The 19,369-nt window shown below is 54.6% G+C and overlaps 3 protein-coding genes across 13 annotated transcripts in view; 1 reads left to right on the plus strand and 2 right to left on the minus strand.

Moving 5' to 3' along the window:
- Positions 1 to 3,010: 3,010 nt before the first annotated feature.
- On the plus strand, positions 3,011 to 3,700 carry LOC131922290 (protein FAM246C). The gene has a single exon (XM_059277049.1). It carries the CDS (start codon positions 3,011 to 3,013, stop codon positions 3,698 to 3,700), a length of 690 nt encoding a protein of 229 aa, XP_059133032.1.
- Positions 3,701 to 4,765: 1,065 nt separating this feature from the next.
- Positions 4,766 to 7,503, minus strand: LOC131922291 (carbonic anhydrase 15-like). The gene is made up of 8 exons (XM_059277050.1): positions 7,299 to 7,503; positions 7,061 to 7,096; positions 6,493 to 6,663; positions 5,899 to 6,059; positions 5,726 to 5,818; positions 5,351 to 5,417; positions 5,090 to 5,256; positions 4,766 to 4,978 (listed from the first exon to the last, which is right to left on the minus strand). The coding sequence occupies exons 1-8, from the start codon at positions 7,363 to 7,365 to the stop codon at positions 4,766 to 4,768; spliced, it is 975 nt and encodes a 324-aa protein (XP_059133033.1). The 5' UTR covers positions 7,366 to 7,503.
- Positions 7,504 to 9,466: 1,963 nt separating this feature from the next.
- Positions 9,467 to 19,369, minus strand: part of Dgcr2 (DiGeorge syndrome critical region gene 2) — a 73,728-nt gene continuing 63,825 nt past the window's right edge. For all 11 annotated transcript variants that reach the window (XM_059276888.1, XM_059276886.1, XM_059276883.1 and 8 more), the window contains 3 exons: positions 14,078 to 14,230; positions 13,014 to 13,250; positions 9,467 to 11,869 (listed from right to left, as the gene is read on the minus strand). In XM_059276888.1, the coding sequence (XP_059132871.1) occupies positions 11,613 to 11,869; positions 13,014 to 13,250; positions 14,078 to 14,230 (647 nt within the window). In that variant the 3' untranslated portion in view covers positions 9,467 to 11,612. The remainder of the gene's footprint in view (positions 11,870 to 13,013; positions 13,251 to 14,077; positions 14,231 to 19,369) is intronic.

The following is a 19,369-nucleotide window of genomic DNA, read 5'->3' on the forward strand; positions in this document are numbered from 1 at the left end:
TGTAGCTTTGCGCCTTTCCTGGGACTCACTTGGTAGCCCAGGCTGGCCTCGAACTCACAGAGATCCGCCTGGCTCTGCCTCCCGAGTGCTGGGATTAAAGGCGTGCGCCACCACCGCCCGGCCACATCTGCAGTCTTAACAAGGGACAGCTTGGAGCTCTCTGCAGAGGCTCATCATGAAGCTCAGCTAATTCATACCATCCTGAGTCTAATACAGAGACACTAAATTGTCTGCCTCTCTGCACAGGCCCCTCCTGCCTCTAACATCCCACCGCTGGTCTGCAAGCTCAGGGCCCCTGTCATTCTGTCACCCTCCCAGCTGCTAGGCTTCCTGGGTGCAGACTTGGTTCAGAGAGGGTAGAGCCCCTCTGGCCACACAGCCTGGAGAACAGGCCTAGGGCAGGAATTCAGGGCTTTTTAGTCAGCAGCGTTTTAATTAGGGGTTTGAGGAGGGGCATGGTTAATGAGCTCTAGAATTCATCTGGGCCAAATACAGGTGGTCCCAGGGGGACAGGGGACTCAGCAAGAACAGGGGAAATCTAAGAGGCCGAGTACCACGTTCTCATCTCCTGGTGAGATTAATGAACTAGAGGGGAAACAGCGGCCCTCTACCTGGCTGCCCACAAACAGTAGACAGCAACCCCCCACCCCCACCCCACATACATACACATGTGCAGGCACAGAGGTGCAGAGGCAGAGGTGCAGAGGCTAGCCTCTCCACACATGTGCAGACACAGAGGTGCAGAGGCTAGCCTCTCCACACGTGTACAGACACAGAGGTGCCGAGGCTAGCCTCTTGGTACATGTGCAGGCACAGAAGTGCAAAGGCTAGCCTCTCCATGTGTGCAGACACAGAGGTGCAGAGGCTAGCCTCTCCACACATGGGCAGACACAGAGGTGCAAAGGCTAGCCTCTCCGCACATGTGCAGACACAGAGGTGCAGAGGCTAGGCTCTCCATGTGTGCAGACACAGAGGTGCAGAGGCTAGCCTCTCCACACATGTGCAGACACAGAAGTGCACAGTGGCTGGGCACACAGACCAAGTCTCCCTTCCAGCACTGCTGGATCCAGGCAGTGCCCTCCCTCCTTACAATTTTCTTTCGAGGTCCCAGGGCACAGAGCACCCAGAGTGCTAACAAGGCCCCAGGGGTACAATGAGAAGGACCGGTGGGGAGATGCTGCCCTCTAGAGGGATATGTAGCCCACTGTGCCACACACAAGCACAGCTCAGTTTGCAGAGGTTGGGAAAGAACCAGGGCAGTAGTGAGAGGTTCCACCAAGAGCGAAAGGGTAATAATGACAATCTGAAATGAAAGGTTAGCAAGGGCAGGGACTTGGCCAGGGTGAGCGGGAGTGGTCAGCTGGGCTCCTAGCTCAACTCTGAGCACCCATATATTTTATTCCTTTATCAAACATTCAGCTCGGTTAGCAACACAGAGGACTCAGCGCAGAAGAGCCAGCCCTGGGCTCCAACACCTCCCCGTGGAGGGCAGGGACTCATCTTAAGTCACTATTCACCAGATGCACCAGTGTGCGCCTGCAGTCCCAACTGCTCCAGAGGCTGAGGCAGGAGACCTGAGGACAGGAGTTCAAGACCAGTTCGGGCAACACAGCAAGTCCTTGTCTCAAAACCAAACAAAAATGCGCTGGAGAGTTGGCTCAGTGGTTAAAAGCACCTGCTGTGAAGGACTGGGGTTCGATTCCCGATTCCCAGCATCCACATGGAAGCTCGCCACCTCCTCAGGTGATGCACATGCACATATGAAATAATAAAAATAAATCTTAAAAAACCCAAACTAAACAAAAACCGAAATCAGCTGGAGGTGTATCTCAGTTCAGTGGTTCCTCGGCAGGAATGAAGTCCTGGGTTTGTCCTAGTACTGGCCGCATCAACTGGGCATAGTGACACACACACACAGGTAAGAGGCAGGCGGATCAGGAATCCGAAGTCATTCTTGGCCACCTAGGGAGTAGGAGACCAGCTTTAGCTACAGGAGACCCCGTTTAAAAAAAAAATGTCTGCCAGGCGATGATGGTGAGCACCTTTAGGCTCAGCACTTGGGAAGCAGAGGCAGGAGGATCTCTGTGAGTTCCAGGCTAGCCTGGTCTACAGGGCGAGTTCCAGGACCGCCAGAGCTACACAGAGAAACCCTGTTTCGACCCCTACCCCCTCAAATGTTGTGAAAATGACTTGCTTGTGGTCGAGGCTTCTGTTACTAGCTGGGAGGCTGGGTGGTCAAGGAAGGCTCCCTGTCCAGTGGGATAAGCCGGAACTGTCCGCAGGGGGAGGGAAAGGCCCACAGGGCTGGCTAGGCTGTTTGGTTAGGTTAGACAGGATATGGGCAGGACAGGGTATGCGATGGGCTGGGGCCCAGTGGTCTCCGAGGGATGGGCACATGCTAGGGTCAGGAAGCCTCTCAGAAGGTTGGGGAGAGGGGCAAGAGCTTGGGGTTGGCGATGCCAGTCACGAGGATGGAGTCTTGTGGCTGAGTATGGACTGTGGGAGACACAAGAGAAAGAGCGGCTTGGGTTGGGGATGTAGCGCAGGTAGAGTGGTCGGCTAGCTTACGAGACACGCACGCACACGCACCTGGACTGTGAGTGGAAGGAGGCTGATTCTTGTCCAGCCCAGCCTTCCCCTGCTGTGGCCAGGACATGAGAGGATGTGAGGTGGATTTTGATTCTGGCCTTAAGGTGTCTGTGCTTTAGCAGCCATTGCGCCATGTGCTACGGCCGCTGCCTAGAGGCCAACCTAAGTCCCATGTGGGGGCCCCAGCCGACTACGTGGTCCCTCGGGCCAGGTTTCAGATGCCCCTGCCTACTGGCACAGCCCTCCCCCAACCCGCGGCCTCCCCGGAGCCCCAGCCACTTAGGAACCGGCTCCCCCAGGCCCGGTCGTTCCCACGGACGTCCCAGGAGCGCGTTCCCGCGGGTCCAGCGGTCGCTAGGCTGCAGGCTGGGGCCCAGGCCCTCTCGGCTGGGTTGGCACAGAGTGGTGCAGGTGGCAGCGCATGGCGGCAGAGCCCGGGCGTTCGTGGACTCAGGCGCGCACTGCGTACGGCGTTAGAGAGGCGCTGAGGCGAGGCGTGAGCCGCCGGCTGGACCCCGGCTCGCAGCCCAACGGGCCGGTCCCCGAAGATGTCCGCGCCCCGGGCCGCCTGGCTCGCCTGCGTGGCCAGCTGCGGGCCGAGGCGGCGGGGCGGGCCGAGGCGCCGCGGCTGATGCGGGTGGTGGAACGCGCGGGCGCGCGAGCCGGGGCGGCGGGGACCAGCGAGAGGAGCGACGCTCGCAGCGGCGGCTCGGTGTGCTCGGTGTGCGGAGAGCCGCGCGGCGGCGCCACCTACCCCGCGGGCGTCCTGGAGGTGAGCGAGCGGCGGCTGCAGGAGGGGCTGGCGGCCGTGCGTGCCGAGCTGGGCGCGGGGCTCGAGGCGCTGCGCGCGGAGCTGCGGACCGAGCTGGACGCCCTGCGCGCCTTGCTGCCACCGCCGCCGCCGCCGCCACCGCCACCCGCCCGCCGTGAGCCCCGCGGTCCCGCCCTGCTGCGGGCGCTCGGCACGGTGAACGCGTTGGTTTCGGCCTCCAGGGCCGCGGAGAACGGTCCGGATGCTCCCGCGGACGGCCTGGCGAACCGAGCCGCTGCCCGGAAAAACTACAAGAAAACCCCAGTGCCTCCAGCAGCTGCGCAAGGCGGAGGAGATTGAGGGGCTCCGGTGTCCCCAGAAGGGGGCAAATTGGCTGATGTACGGTCCTCCTACAGACTCCCCAGATGCCGCCAATGATGCTACATTATTTAAAGGGTGGGCGGCAGAGGCTGCGTAGATGGCTTTGCGCTATGGGTGATCGCCACCCGGGACTGAGGCTGCGCTCGCTGTAGAGCCGCTTTTGGCCTTGAAGTTGGGGGAGAATCTGGACCAGAGTGTTACCGCCATGGAGGAGCTGGCAGAACCGAGGGATCTGCAGCCCGGAGGCAAATGGTTGCACTTTCTTTTTCTTTAAAGTCCTAGGGGGCAGACAAGACCTCCATGCACTAGGATAGTGTCAACTCTGCACTGTGTAACAGACTTTAGGGACGTAGGGAGCTGAGACAGTGCATGAACAGGACATCAGTTTGCTAGCCACCTCCACGGTAGTGTCACGTTGCCAGTATCCCTTGGACTCAGCCCTGGACAGTTATAAGGACACAGCCCTTCACTTAGCCCTCCCAACAGTCGTCAACACCAGCTTCTCTCTAGAAAATACTCCTCAGGGTAATAATTCCCCAGAGTGCCACCAGGCAGAGCACTTGCTGTCTGTCACCCAAACCAACCAACTCAGTGCCTTCTGCTGGAGCTGCTTTTTCTTAAGGACTGGCTTGGGATCACCACCAGGGTCATCGTTTTAATGTGGCACAGTAGCCCCCTTCATTGGTTACCCAGCTTGTTTTTAAAATAAAATGTGATTTCTGGTATGGGTGGCATTTCTGAGATGCACTGATTCCCCCCTTCCCTTTGACCGGAGGTTCAAAATAACATGTTGTGGGTGGGTATCAGAGTTGGGCATCTAAGTGGGTCTCGGTTTTGAAAGAAGTTTCTACGACTGAGGTGGACAAGAAGGCGGTCACTCAGGAGCCTCTCGGTTGTGTGGACAGGAACAGAGGCTGAACTGAGGTTGGGGCAGGCTTCTCTCGCCACTATCCCCTTGACCACGAGGCACACACCTCTTCCCAGCCACATTAGGCCAAGGTCCGTCTGCATCATTTATTGTGGAAACAGGAGTCACCCGTGGGTCTAGAGGCCCTGCCACAGCCTCAGGCCGACTCCCAAGCCCAAAAGAGCCAGGTGCAAACAGGGCAGGGGAGAAACTGATGACCGGAGGGATGCTCCAGGAGAGGCTGATACCCTGCGCCCTCCAAGAGGTTGCTGAGGGCGGAGATTATCCACGAGCGGTCTGGAGTGCAAGCCCGGTGGCCCAGTCTGGGGTATGGTCTGGAACTGTGCTACCTGAGGACGGGCAAAGATGGGTCAAGACGCGACGGGGCAGGCAGAGGAGGCAGGGGTGGCAACCGAGGCTGTGGAAGGAGCCAGGCATTGGGTACGGATAGTGGCTCCCACCTGCGCGCGCCCAATGGGTACGGTGTTTTCAAAGACTGTCCAGAGCACGGCCGGCTCGCAGCCCGGCGTGGTTAGAGACCCGGAGTATCGGTAGAAGCGTAAGAGCCCCGCAGCACTTGGCAGCAGGGAGGCCAGTGGAAAGGTGGACGTCAGGTTCACAGAGACCCCTGGACGGTGGGAGAGAAGCTGGAACTCACCTCCCCTGCTCTTGCTCCCTACCCACATACCAACCAGCCTAGATGGGACCCCGCAGCTCCTTACCAGGTGAAGATAAGTTTTTTAGGCCAGACACAATGGCAGAGAAATTGGTATTGTCCCTGTCCTCCTCCTGGAGAGAATTCCAGTGAGAGAGGCTTTGAGGTTGTGTGTGCGTTTGTTTCCCAAGGTGAGACAGGATAGCTGGGGCACCAGTGGGAAGGGCCCAGGTGGAAGGTCTGGGAGATCTGGGGGTGGGTGGAGTGAGGAAGGTCACCCCCCACGATGTCCACCAACACTCCTTTCCATGGGCTCCCCCACCTCCTGAAACTCCCCGAAGCCCCATGATCCCCACAGACTCCAAACAGACCCCTGCTCTCCACACAACTCCAAGAGCCTCATTCGGGAAACATGCATGGAGTCACACAGCCCCTTCCTCACCACCAGCAGTACAGCCAGCACGGCAAGCCCATCCGGGTGGCTTTGTGCCTCCCTCAGGTCCCGGTACTTGGTGTTCACGTGGACCATGTGCATCTAGGGAATAGAGTACACAGATGGTGTCCAGCTGCCCTCTGCTCCCTCGGCCCGTCTTCTCTGGTCCACCCTGAACCCACCTCCATAGAGCCATGCTTCTCGTCCAGGCTGTGCTCTGAGCCTTGGTGCCCTGGGCTGCCCCAGTGGAAGTGCAGCTGCAGTAGCCGGTACCCTGGCGATGGCAGCCCAGCCCCTCGGATCACTGGGCAGCTCTGCTGACCGGAACTTACTTGTAATAGCACTGAAGATGGGGGAGCACATGAGAGCCCATTGCCCGCACCCCCTCACCCCCCAGCACACTCCCCTGCTGTGGGAATCAAACTGGCCCCAGCAGTGCGGCGGAGAGCCTTGATTTCTCTCCAGCATCTTGACATCTAGGTGTGCACTGATTGGCCTCCGGCATGGCTAATTTCATTTATAGGGAGGTTCCTGTCAACTACAATGTGTGTAGAGCCTCCTCTGCTTGGTTCCCGAGGGTTTGGATTCCTGTTGTGTCCCATTCTCATAGTTTCTTAGTCCATTTGTGTATGTGTGGGTGGGGTGGGAGCAGTGAGCTCTTTGGGGAAGTTGCTTCCTCAGCTTTGTGTGTCCTGATCCCTGTGTACGGATGAGCTTCCTGTCAGCTGTGTGGACTTCTTGCCTCTGTGTATTGGTCTTGCCCTTATGATGCTGACCTGTATGGCCATTGTTCTCCAGGGTCCAAGGGTCTAGAGGTGCTGTATCATAGCCTTGAAAGATGAAGGGCTCGAGAGTGTAGTCCCGCTGGGCCAAACCAAGGTCGATGTTGATAGGGGATTGGGCTGGGCCCCCACAAGCAGGTGCTAGCTCCTTCCAGTGGGTGGGGCCTGAGGAAACAAGGGCTGGAGTCTGCAGCAGGGTCAAGGAGGCTGTCTGGGAGTGCACTGAGGGTAGATCCCATAACCCAAACATTGCTGGCTGAGGACTGGCTCCCCTCCATCCTCCCACCATACCTGGTCACAATTGCTCTCTAGACCCGTCTGACTTAGCCACCAAGTCTGCAGACAGACTGCCCCATAGACAGGGTAGATGGATCTGAGACATGGCTGCATACTCATGCTGGGGACCACCCCTGGCCACACCCATAGGCTCACAGACCCTGACCATGGATGACAGCAGACACACGTGATCACAGCATGCCTGCTGCCTGGTGCCCAGTCCTTTGGAGCACAGGAGCTGGCCGAGACCAGACAGATCCACATAGCCTGTTACAACTGTCCTCACCGCACTTTGGGTCTTGGGAGTCGTAGCACCAGGTACCTACAGACAGGAGGCAGGGACTGAGCTGAGAACCACCATATGCCCTTTAAAGTTTCATCCTGGCCTCAGTCCAGGAACGGGGCCAGGCTAGCCAGGAGAGGTTGTTTCTGTCCCTGCATCTCCTCCCAAACTTGCCCCACCACTAGTGGGTAAGCGGTGTCGGGTAGATCTAAGATCACACAGGCAGAGCCTTGGTGCTTACCCGTGGAGTCCACCTGTGCCACTGGTTGCATGGCGAGGAAGTGGAGCAGAAAGCCCAGGGCCCACATGATGCAGCAGTGGTTGTGACTCTGGAGAACTGCAAACTGGATAAGAAACGTGTGGCCAGGCTACTCGGAGGGCTACTCATTCATTGGCTGGTGAACAAGAGGTGTGGATAAGTATCCTGTGGACATGCTGGGGCGGGGCCACAGAGGGCCAGAGTGGGTGGGGCTCAGGTAGGGCCATTAGGAAGAGGTGGGCTGGAGCTGGTCCAGGGCTGCTGCAGCCAGCATAATGGTTAGCATTAATTCTGAAGGGTGCCCGATTATTCTCACAGCAGAGGAAATGGGGGACAGGGACCTGGGGGGACATGCCAAAGCCACCAACAAAGAAATTAGTTCAAGTGCTGAGTGTACTTGGGATCCTAGTGACCAAGACTTAGGAGGCTGAGGAGGGGAGGTGTGGATGTTTCTTGCCTTGCTACAAACTTGAGACTCCAACCCATCCCAAGTCCAGGTCCACAGCTGCCTTCCTACAGATGCACCTGGCTGAGGACTACCGTACTAACAGGTCTTGGAAGAAGCTGCAGCCCTTCTGTGGTGGGGACATTGCATTAGCTCAAGCCCCTTTGCCCAAGTCCCAGGCAGTCAGAATGAAGTGTCTATCTCTCTTTGGCTTCCCTGTGTGTCAAATGATCACTTGACCGTTCTGCACTTGGACACCATGTCTGTAGGTGTGAGTAGATCTGGCCTAACCATGACTACCAGGGAGTGGGCTGGAAGCCTGTCCCTTGGGGCATTCCAGTACTCAGCATCTCTTTGCCATAGCCCAAGGGAGCACTGTGGAAAAGCACTTGCTTAGCATGTGTCCCTGGATTTACCCTCAGCAATTGCTGGAGGAACATTCTTCCCAGGAGGAAATGGTGACCCAGAGACCCCCGCTTCAGATGTGTTGAGGGATCCGAGCTCCCGATCCCTCTCAAAGGCCTCGGCAGTTCTTTCCTGACCCTGACCTGTCAGCCTGTGACAGCCTGTTCTGTCACCACCCTTCCCAGCTAGCTCGTTCCCGAGTTCTGACCACCGAGGGCTCCTGCATGCATGTGGTGCACATAAACATATTCTCTCCCCTCTCTCTCCTCTCTCTCTCCTCTCTCTCTCTCTCTCTCTCTCTCACACACACACACACACACACACACACACACACACACACAAACTATAAAAATTAAAATACTGTGCTAGGCATGGTAGTGCACACCTTTAATCTCAGCACTCAGGAGGCAGAGGAAGGTAGATCTCTGAGTTTGAGGTCAGCCTGGTCTACAATACTGAGTTCCAGGACAGGTAACACTATGCATAGTCTAAAAAAACAACAAAATTAATAAAATGTTTTAAAAGGAAGGTAAGCTTAAGGATTCCTTCCAGAAATTACTACCAAGAACCCCGTTGTCCCACAGAAGCAATGGCAGTGAACACAGCATCTGGAGGCTGCCACGTTTCCTCTGCTCCTCACCCCAGTGCACACCCCCCCCCCCTTTCAGGAGGGAGTCCAGCCCAAGTCAACAGGCCCTGCTAGTCTGTAGCACCTTGGGACTTCTGGAAAGACAAGACCACCCAATTTTTTTTTTTTTTTTTCCCCGAGACAGGGTTTCTCTGTGTAGCTTTGGAGCCTTTCCTGGAACTCACTCTGTAGACCAGGCTGGCCTCGAACTCACAGAGATCCACCTGCCTCTGCTTCCTGAGTGCTGGGATTAGAGGTGTGTGCCACCACTGCCCGGCTCACCCAATAATTTTATAGATGAGAATCTTCCCAGAGGACCCAAACTTCTCCAGCCTCTGTAGGGAGGCATGGTCCAGCCCACCCTGGTGTAGGTAGCCAGCCCCACCCACCCTCTGAGAACCTAGAGCTGCTCTGTTGGAAGGGGCTGCTTACTCGACCTGAATGGCTAGAGACTAACTAAGCTGCATGCCCTTCCCTGCTCGGCCTATCTCACACTGGTCACCAGTAACTAGAGGATACAGCAGCCTGCCTGTCACTCTAGCAACACTTCAGAGGGAGCACAGGGTGGCCTGCCATGTACCCTGCACAGAAGCCAGCTGGATGCCTACAAGGGCTGAAACCTGAGGAGAGCCCTGGCTATAAGGCTGGGCCGCAGCAAGGACTGACCATGCCTTTTCCATAACACAAGTTTATTTGGCATTGGATGAAATGGTTCTCACAGCATCTTAAGAAAGGATTAATGCCAACCCGACCAAAAATACACCCAAACTAAAACCTTTAGTGAAAGGAGTATGTAAAAACAGGCATTGAGACAATGTACAGTATCAAATTCCACTTCAAGGCAGGTCAGAGGGCACCCAGCCTCTCAGAAGAGTGGCAAGGCAGTCCTGGGAAAGGGGACTCCCGGCAGCTTGGCTTGTCCCTCTGGGGCCTTGTGGGATGGGCAAGGAAACACAAACCTTAGCAAATCCTGGACCTGCGATTACTCACCTAAGGCCTGGAGAGGGTGGCAGACTTCACTACTTGGAACTACAACAGCAACAGTCTGAACAGCCCCCAATACAGGCCACATGTACCCCGAGTGCCTGCTGGACAGCCCCGGACAGCCTGTCAGGTCCACCTCAGCAGCACCATGGTCCCCCTCAGGCCACCCTCTTCACCTCTGCCTCCTAGACTCAGGCCCTGGCCAACCCCATCAGTCACTTGGTCCCCAGAGAATTTCAGTCTGTACATATGGCCTTCTGAGGCACTGCTGTGTGGTCCTCAGGACTCTTCTGGATGGTCTGGCACAAGGCAATCCCCACTGTTGCTCTGGAGCGGGGCTGCCTGTGCCCAGCACTCAGTACTTGCTGGAGGTATGATGAACTTCCTGCTCTTCTCGTCATGGGTGGAGGAGGCGAAAGCCCTTTGGCAGATGTCTGCAGCAGCTAGCCTGTGGGCTCAGCTTGAGACAGACTATCTAGGGACAAATCTCATACCTCCAGTCAGCCCTGGGGATCCAGCCTAAAGATGCTCCATATGGGAAGGGGAAACATAGGTTTCCAAGCAGTGTAAAAATGTGCCTAGAACTGTGCAGGTCTGATCAAGCACCAAAGAGCTGGAGGTCTTAGTCACTTCTCCCGCTCATGTTCTTAGCTGGACCACGGCCTAGGAAGCAGCTCAGACACAACGGTATAAGAGTAGCCCAAGGGCAAATGGCTCATGTGGGGTAACAGGGCCGTCCTGAGCTCCCGTGGACCATCATCACCTGCAAACATTTGGCCATATGAGGACACACATAGATACAGAAAGATCCTGACATCCAACATAGAAAAGATACACATGTGCTAAAAACTGCACAGAACCTTGCTTAATCTCCAAACCTTAGAAATGCTAAAGGCCTGTGTCGGGAGACAAGACCACTGTGTGGAGTTGGCAGCAGGGTCCTTTGGGCAAAAAGCCCCAGGGGCCCAGTGCTGTGGAGTGGCTGGGAGGCATGTGTGTGGCCAGCAGACGCTGGGCTCCAGCAGTGGTCACAGGTGACGTGGACTCAGATGACTCAACACAGAATGTCTATTGGAGTCAATTCTTCCCATCCACCAACCCTTTATGGCACAGACAAGGTGAAGGGGCTGGCCAGACCCAAAGGTCGTCCACCAGCAGGCAGAGCACAGGGATCCAGAGTGTGGCAGAGAAAAGGCAGCATGCCCAGCCCTCCACAGGGGTCTAGAGCCTACTCCTGGGGAGCCATGCAGAGCTATGCCATGGAGAGCGCTGCCACGGTGCTGGCCTCAAAGCAGAGCTAGAAACGGGGCGGCAAGTTCAATTTTCTCCCCAGGACTGGCACCTCGATACCTGCGCTTGGGCCCGGACAGGATGCCCAGAGCGCCAGTGCAGCAGCTGCACATGCCTTCCCCGGAAGCAGTCCCCAGATGCCCTGCTGTCTACACTGGTGTGGTCACTGGTTGATGACTGGCTTCTGTAGGCGAGAGTGTGCAGTAAGCAAGCCCATCCAAAGATGTAGCGGTGTGAGTGCAGCCCACTGCCTCTGCTCTCTTGGAAATGTGTGGTTTGAACACCTGTGCCATTCTGCCATTTAAAAATGAGACTGACCCGAAGCTTTCCACGTCTGAGAAGCCCTCCGATAAAGACGGCACAGGCACGTGCTCCTGTCAGGGTGCCTGGCTTCAGTTCCTATGTACACAGCCGCTGCTGGTGGGATGTAGCAGTGGAGGAGGCCCAGGCCACGACAGGACCCCTGCAAGTCTCCCACTGGGATAGGTGTCTTCTGAACAGGAAACAGATACTCCTAGCCCACTGGGGCCATGAGCTGAGCCACCTAAACCACAGTATTGAGGGAGCCACGGGGGTGGCGCCCACCACCTGGTGGTGCTTCTGGAGCTGGGGTGCTCCCGCTCTGGGCAGGATCAGAAGGTACCAGCAGGGCACTGCTACTGTCTGTGGAATCTTCCAGATCTGCTAAGGAGGTCTCTGCAGGAGGCAGCGGATGATCCAAGTGCCTGGGCAATGCACCTTCAATGCCACTGTCCCTTGGGGTTGGCAGGCTGGCCTCCACGGGTTCAAAGGCATCGTCATCTGCAGGAGACCAGAAGGACATCAGAAGTCAGTAAGGGCCTGGTCCGACTGAGGATTCCCTTCCTGACTGCTGAGTGGTAGACAGGACCTAGGAGCTCCTAGTCTAATGTTCTGGCAGACACAAGATCATCTTGCCACCACTGTTTGTGGTAGGTGAGATGCAGTGACCGGAGGGAAGCCCCGGACTCTGCAGGGACACACCAGGAGCTTCTGGACAGAACCTCCAGGCTGCAGCAGCACTATGCAGCTACAGCCAAGGGGCTGAGTGGAGCAGGCAGCCTGGAGAACCGTCACTGTCAGCACAAAGGCGTTCCCTAAATCTACCAGCCTGCTCAGCACTCTGGGCTGTTTCTGAATGCTGGTGACCAGAGCCTTGGCTGGCTGTCTCCATTCCACTCCTGCCGGCAGCCTGAGGCTGGAGAGTGGAGATCTGCATTTGTCTAGTGCAGTCTTGGGGAAGGTATCTTGTCTCCACCCTTCTGCAGGGCCTCTAGCAAGCTGGGCAGATGTTCTGTCAACCGAGCTATGCCCAGCTCTGACTGTGGCCCGTCTTTGATGACAGTCTCTGAAGGTAGGAACCAAATTCTCATAGCCCTAGACCACAGCAGTGGTAAAGAGACTCCACTGCAGAGCGCAGGCCGCACAGCAAACAGGACAGGACTCCTGGGCAGGCAAGGGGCAGGGATGCAAATGGTGCACTGAGCTATGTAGTCTAGGAGGAACGACTCAGGGTCAGGTGGGAAACAAGCAACTTTTCAACACAACACAAGGAACTGTTGCAGGGGTGTCTTTATGGTTCAGAACAAGCTCCAGAGCTGGGTTAGGACCAGACCTGTCCTTATGATTCCCACTGCCTCACAGAGATGGACTGAGAGGCCCTGAGGGCTGCCCAGCCACTAGTAGGTGTTCATAGAGGAAGAGAAGGATGCTGCCCGAGGGTCCCCGGAACTCTCAACAACCTGAAGGAGGCCAGGGCCAAGTGCCTTCTGTGGGGGCAATTTTGAGGATGGCCCTAAAATACTGACTGAGAAGTCAGCCAGAAGGAAAGGAGGGTCCCCAGATTCCAGGCAACCCTATGGTCCCACCCGGGCATTCCTTATTGCTTGACAACTCCATGGTCCCTCTCCCTAGGGTGAACAGGCACCTGCGAGGTCGTAGAAGACACTGTCCGGGTTGATGGAAGCCTCATAGGGCGGTGGTGGATCATCCGGCTGGTCCATGTCTGGGTACTTGTAAGCTGTATAAGGAGGTGGAGGGTCGTGGAAATGGAAAGTCCCACCTTCGCCGTCGTCGGAAAGATGTAGTGGGGTAAGGCCTGTGCCAAACCCATCCGGGCCATAGTCAAAGCCAGGGATCCTCCGGCCAAGGTTGAAATGGTGCACTGAGCCATCAAAACAGAGAAACAAGAGGGAAGCCATGTGATTTTAGAGGTAGGCTGCTGGCTCCTGAGCCTCCTTCCCAAGGCTGACCCTGCCACCCCAGAGTCACATTCCTGTAACCATCAACCCACTTGCCAGTCACATCCAACAGGTCACATGAGACTCAGAGTTGGCCAGAACCTCCCATCCCTGGGTTTCTCCAACCAGGGTGTTCTCGCCTCACCTATGTGCAACCTACTCCTACCCTGTCACGTGGCTACAGGAGCAACCCGTTGGCATTACTGCAGCTCCAGTTCCAGCTCACTTCTGTCTGTCTGTCTACTGTAGAAACGGAAATGAGCATAAAGGCAGATTAGGAGGACACTGCTGCCAACTGCTGAAAAATCAGGGTCCTAGTCAGCGAGCTTCAACCCTGCCCTGGGAAGTACTCGGGATCCCTACAGAGCAGGTGGGATCCCTTGTAGCTGTTGGCAACTTGCTCCTAAGCCTTCTGTTGTTAAGGAGGGCCCTTCCGGCCAGAAGGGGAACTCTGGCAAGACATGATGTCAGCTGCCTGCTGGGGCTCCAGATACCTGGGCCTCTGCTGCAGGTGGCCTGTACTCACAGCGCATCATGAGGAAGTGTTGAATGTTTAGGAATGCTGCTCCTGATAGAGAGCAGAGAGGGCAGAAGGCCTCCCTTGAATACCTCCTCAGGTGTCCTGTCTCTCTGGCTCTCCAAAGCAAGCAGGTATGTAGCTGCAGAGGGACACCCTTCTCTCCTACCTTACCAGATTCTACCTTGGGGGGGGGGGCACGGGTCCCTATTGTGGCCCTTGGAGGGTACTCACAGTTTGCTCCAATCAGGGACTCGATGCGCTCCCGGCGCCGCTGACGCAGCCGATGGACCATGAAAAGCAGCAGCGAGAGGATGAGGAAGGAGGAGATGCAGCTGACGACCAGGCGCATCCCACTAGCCATGGAGTCAAACAGGCTGCTGCCATCTGTGAGGAGGAGGAGGAGGAGGAAGGCAGCCGCTCTGAGAAGAGGCGCTTACAGGGCTAGGAGTGGGGCAGAGCAGGCGGGCATGGCCGAGGCCTGGGGCTGGTTGAGCCCTACCCCAACAGCTGTTTACACTGTCTTTGCAATTTTTTAGAACAGAGTCAAAGAAAACTGCTCAAAATTGAGAATATACTGTGACGACACTGAAGAAGCAAGAAAGAACACAGCTCAGAAGTTCCCAAAGGCGCTGCACGGACGGACGGACGCCACCTCTCCGCTCTGAGACACGGCGGCGGCTGTAGGGCCTGGCCCTTTCGCTCTGGCCACCGTGTGAAACGGCTGCAGCTGCCACAAGCAAGGGAGCCGAGACTTCTGCTCCAGGACCGTGGGCCTGGAGAGCCGGCTGTGTGACATCCCCAAGGTCGTGTGTGCACCAGCGATACAAAGACAACACAGGTCAGGTAAGCCTGAGCTCACTGGAGGACTGCACCTTCCAACAGCTGCCAGGGCCAAGGCCACAAAGGAGAACTAACTTGGATGCTGCTCACAAACTGCTTTCCACTGCAGCTGGGAGTCCTCCAGCCACGGCGGGGGTCTCCCTGCACACCATGCAATGCAGCACTCTGGATCTCAGGGCAGCCTTTGCTGCACACACCCAAAGCAGGCTTTCTTTAAGAAGCCCCAGCTACACTGTACACACTCAGCAGGTGCAGGAGGGCCGGGGCAGCACCAGCTCCCTCTTTCTGGATGAATTCTGGGGAAAGAGGATGCTAAACTCCCCTCCCGCTGCACTGGAGACCAAGAAACAACTGGTCCAACGCCCAGAGCCCTCCTCAGCCCTTCCATTCTACAGGGAGGGGACAGTGGCATTGAGTGAGTGTAGGCCAAGGCACTGATTACCAGGCACCCAGGAAGCCCTCAGCACTCAACCTTGGTCCAGTACGCCAACACACAAAGGTGGACATGGCCGGCACCTGGTATGTGTTCTACCAGGTATACCAGGTAGGTGGCTTCTATCGCCAAGCACCTACACTGTGTGACTGGTGCTTCTAATGTGCTCTCAACCTAGACACAAAGTGTTGGGCCGACGGGTTAGGATGTGGTCCCTCCTGGAAGCTTGAGGGCCCTGCAGATGCAGTGACTTACTGAATCTAGAATTGCCCACTACCCACCTCTACAACAGTTTTGGAAGGCAGGTCCCCAAAGACTAGCCTAGAAAAATACTCCACAACTCACACATGAACAGCCAGGCTGCAGAGCCCTAACAAATCCTGCCAGCCAGCTTGGTCTAGACCAGTGGTTCTCAACCTTCCTAATGCCATGACCTTTTAATACAGTTTCTCTTGTTGTGCTGACCCTACCATAAAATTACTTCCTAACTGTAATTTTGTTACCGAGTGGTGTCTAAGTTCCTAAGAGCACTGGAAATAGTGTTTTCTGATGGTCCCACAGATTGATCTAGACAGGACAGAGAGCCTGGCTGATCTACCCTCTTCTCCTATGACCAGGGAGGGATGCTTTCAACTGTGGCGTGGATATGTGGGAAAGATCCACCCAGTCAACTAGCTGCTTGTTTGGATGCCTCTGATGACCCTCTGGGATCCCTGTCTGTGGGATGGTGACAGGTCTGTTCCCTGGAGGCCAGCACTAAGTTCCCAGGTGAGTGCCTGGGGAACAGCCCCTTTCAAATGACTAATTCCTAATCAGTTCTAAAAATAAGCTCAAGGACTGTCCCTCCACTGTGGGGACCAGAGGACACATCTAGGGCCAAGCCACCTACAGTCAGGCACAGAGCAGAGAGCTGTACTAGAACCAGATGGTGGGTGAAGGTCCTGGAGGGCACACGAGGTACGCTAGCCACTCCATGCCAGTCGGTGCGCTATCAAGTTTAACTCTCTTCTGGTCCGTGAAGATTACGATTCCACATGACTGATACTCAACATTTTCCCAGGTCCTTCACAGTATGGTTATGTATCTTCTTTGGTGAACTACAATTTAAATGATTTTTAATACAGTTGTGTTTTCTTATTATTGAGCTTTTGGAGGTTTGTCTTTTTTGAGACAAAATCTCATGTATCTCAAACTGTCCTCAAATGTGTTCTGTAGCCAAGGATGGCCCTGAACTTCTGCTCCCCTGCCTACAGCCTGACTGCCACGCTCTACCCCGCAGTCCTGGGTGACTGCTCCCCTGCACTGCCACGCTCTACCCCGCAGTCCTGGGTGACTGCTCCCCTGCCTACAGCCTGACTGCCACGCTCTACCCGCAGTCCTGGGTGACTGCTCCCCTGCACTGCCACGCTCTACCCCGCAGTCCTGGGTGACTGCTCCCCTGCACTGCCATGCTCTACCCCGCAGTCCTGGGTGACTGCTCCCCTGACTGCCACGCTCTACCCTGCAGTCCTGGGTGGGGCTCACGCACGTTAGGCAAACACGGTATGAACTGTTATGTTCCCAGCCCCAGAGTTCTATAAAGAATATATAAATATTCTGAACATAAGAATTCTGTCTGACATGTTTTAGAAATACTCTTTCTTGGTAAGTGGCCTGTTTGTCTTTTCATTTCTCTGTTTTTCAAGGAGGAGGTTGAAAGTTTTACCAATCTTTTTTAGGGTCATGCTTGTATTTAAATTTTTGCCTATCCCATGGTGATTTACCCTTATATTTTCTTACAGAAATTTCAGTTTAACATTTGAGTCTAGTTTATAAGATTTTTGACTTACTCTTGAGTGCAGTAGCAGTGTGGTTTTTAGGGATAGCTGGCTATCCCTGTGCATTTGTTCAAAGATTGCGCTGTCTTTATCAAATTCCTCTTCCTTGCTTGTCGAACGTCTCACCGATTTTGATTCCTTAGTTTGGATGAATACGCCTGCTGCAGTCTAAGTTGTAAGTCAGGTACCACACACACTCTTACTTTGTAAAAACTGGAATATTCTAGCTCTTTTGCCATTCCAAGTAAGCTTTCAAATCAGCTTAGGAACATCAGCTGGGTGTTTGGTTGGGCTTATACCAACATCTACAGTTAATTTGGGGAAAATCAGCTACTAGTGACACCGAGCGAGCCTTCTAATCCACAACCATGCCTCTTTCTTTTTATTTCCGTCTTTGATTTCGTTTTTACCGCAGTCTTTTATGCTGGCAGTACATACGATGCTCAGAGGTCACAGTTAGGTAGTTCTTATTTTGAGGTGCTATTTTAGGTGGCACTTTCTTTGAATTTTCAGTTTTTAACTGTTATAGATAGCATACATAAATACAACAGATTTCTGTACATCGATCTTCTATCTGAAGACCTTGCTAAACTTAGTAGTTCTAGTAACTTTCCTACAGATCTTCCAGGACTTTCTTTGTAATTACATCATTTGCAAAGAGCGACATTCTCATGTTCTCCCCGTTCTCTCGGCAGTGAGTCTGGCCTTGAATAAATGCTCAACAGAGAGTGGTCACCGCTGCACTGCTGAGGGAAAACTGAAGGCAACTGCGGAGACCCGCTCCTGCTGCCTCTGCTTCTGGAGCAGGGCTGGTCCTTGTGTGAGAGAGTGATCCCCAGCCAAGGCCTCGACGGAACAGGCACAGCAGACCAAGTCCCGGAGAGCTCCTCCCGCTGTGCAGGAAAAGTGGCCTGCAGAAGCCCTGGGCCCGCCTGGCGCACTAAGGGTCCTGCTCTGCTGAGAAGTCCTCAATGGCTGAGCAAGTCTAATAGGCGAATTATATCACAGATGGGCCATCTTGTACAGTCTGGTCATTTCTACAGAGCCCAGACAGAGTAGCAGGGAAGATTCCTAGCAAGTGGAACCATGAACTCAGATGATACAGCTTGTGAAAGTTCCAAGTCTGACTCCCATAAATAACTAGTTAATTAAGCTGCTTACAGCAATGTGGCCAGGGGCACAGGAAATGCTGCAAATACCTTATTGGTATTTGTGTTTCCACTGACCCTGGATGGATGCATCCACACAATGAGAAAACTGTCTATTCTGTGGGAAGGAAGAGGTCCAATTGTCAACCTCCCTGATGCCAAGTTCTCTGCATCCGGTGGGTTTTGCCAAAAGCACAGCCTCTGCACTTACCTGCTGCAGTCAACTGCATGTCTGATGGTACATGTGCAGAACACCTCAGACACAGCCTCTAAAGGACAGTGCCACGCTCCCACTTAGCAGCCCTTATGGAAGGATGATGATGGCACTCTGCTCAGGGGACAGTTGTGGCCTCATGCTCCAGCTCTAGCCTCCCTTCCACAAAGCTCCTGGACAATGAAGCACAATCTTCGTGCCTGCCCACACTGCTATTCTGCAGGGCCTACACATATCACTTTCACACTATGGCACCCACGAACAGAAATTCATACTCCTCCTGAGGCCCAAGTTCATGCTGAGATGTCAGTGGCTCTGACGTACAACAGAGGACACCATGCAGGGTGTCCATGGGTGCTAATGTGCCTGAGCAGGACTCAAACCTGCTGAGTTTTCCCCCAGGAGTGGATTTAGAACTCAGGGCTTTGCACATGCTAGATAAGTGCTCTATCATTGAGACTATCCAAGCCCCATGGATACTCTAGATAAGTGTTCTATCATTGAGACTATTCAAGCCCCATGGATGCTCCAGATAAGTGCTCTTTCACTGAGAATATCCAAGCCCCATGGATGTTCTAGATAAGAGCTCTATCATTGAGACTATCCAGGCCCCATGGATACTCTAGATAGGGGCTCTATCATTGAGAATATCCAAGTATCACGGATGTTCTAGATAAGGGCTCTATCATTGAGACTATCCGGGCCCCATGGATGTTCTTTTGCTGCAACTGGAAGGAGGACAGTTATCCTGAAACCTGACTACACAGTGTATACTTTAGAGCACCACCCAGTGGTGAAGAGTTTATCCTAACACTGAGGGCTTTATCCTTAAAACACCCATGACTATAAGCAAGAACTATTTATTTCACTACCTTCCACATCCCACCTAATACAAGGAGAAGAACTCAAAATGCACATGTAAATTTCAAGTTTAGGTCTTATTCTTAAGAAGTGGAAGACAGGGCTGGAGAGATGGCTCAGCGGTTAAAAGCACTGGCTGTTCTTCCGGAGGTCCTGAGTTCAATTCCCAGCAACCACATGGTGGCTCACAACCATCTGTAATGAGATCTG

This window comes from Peromyscus eremicus, chromosome 12 (genome assembly GCF_949786415.1).
Source record: "Peromyscus eremicus chromosome 12, PerEre_H2_v1, whole genome shotgun sequence".
In the NCBI taxonomy this organism is placed as follows: domain Eukaryota; kingdom Metazoa; phylum Chordata; class Mammalia; order Rodentia; family Cricetidae; genus Peromyscus; species Peromyscus eremicus.

Bases quoted from the DNA above. Each gene is read 5' to 3' on its own strand.
- LOC131922291 (XM_059277050.1), bottom strand. From the start codon at position 7,365: ATGTGGGCCCTGGGCTTTCTGCTCCACTTCCTCGCCATGCAACCAGTG. The intron at 6,060-6,492 runs GTCAGCATCATA...CCCCATCTTCAG, and splicing joins GGAGAACAATGGCCATACAG to TGCTATTACAAGTAAGTTCC. The intron at 4,979-5,089 runs GTGGGAGCCACT...GCCCGTCCTCAG, and splicing joins TACCCATTGGGCGCGCGCAG to GTAGCACAGTTCCAGACCAT.
- LOC131922290 (XM_059277049.1), top strand. From the start codon at position 3,011: ATGGCGGCAGAGCCCGGGCGTTCGTGGACTCAGGCGCGCACTGCGTAC.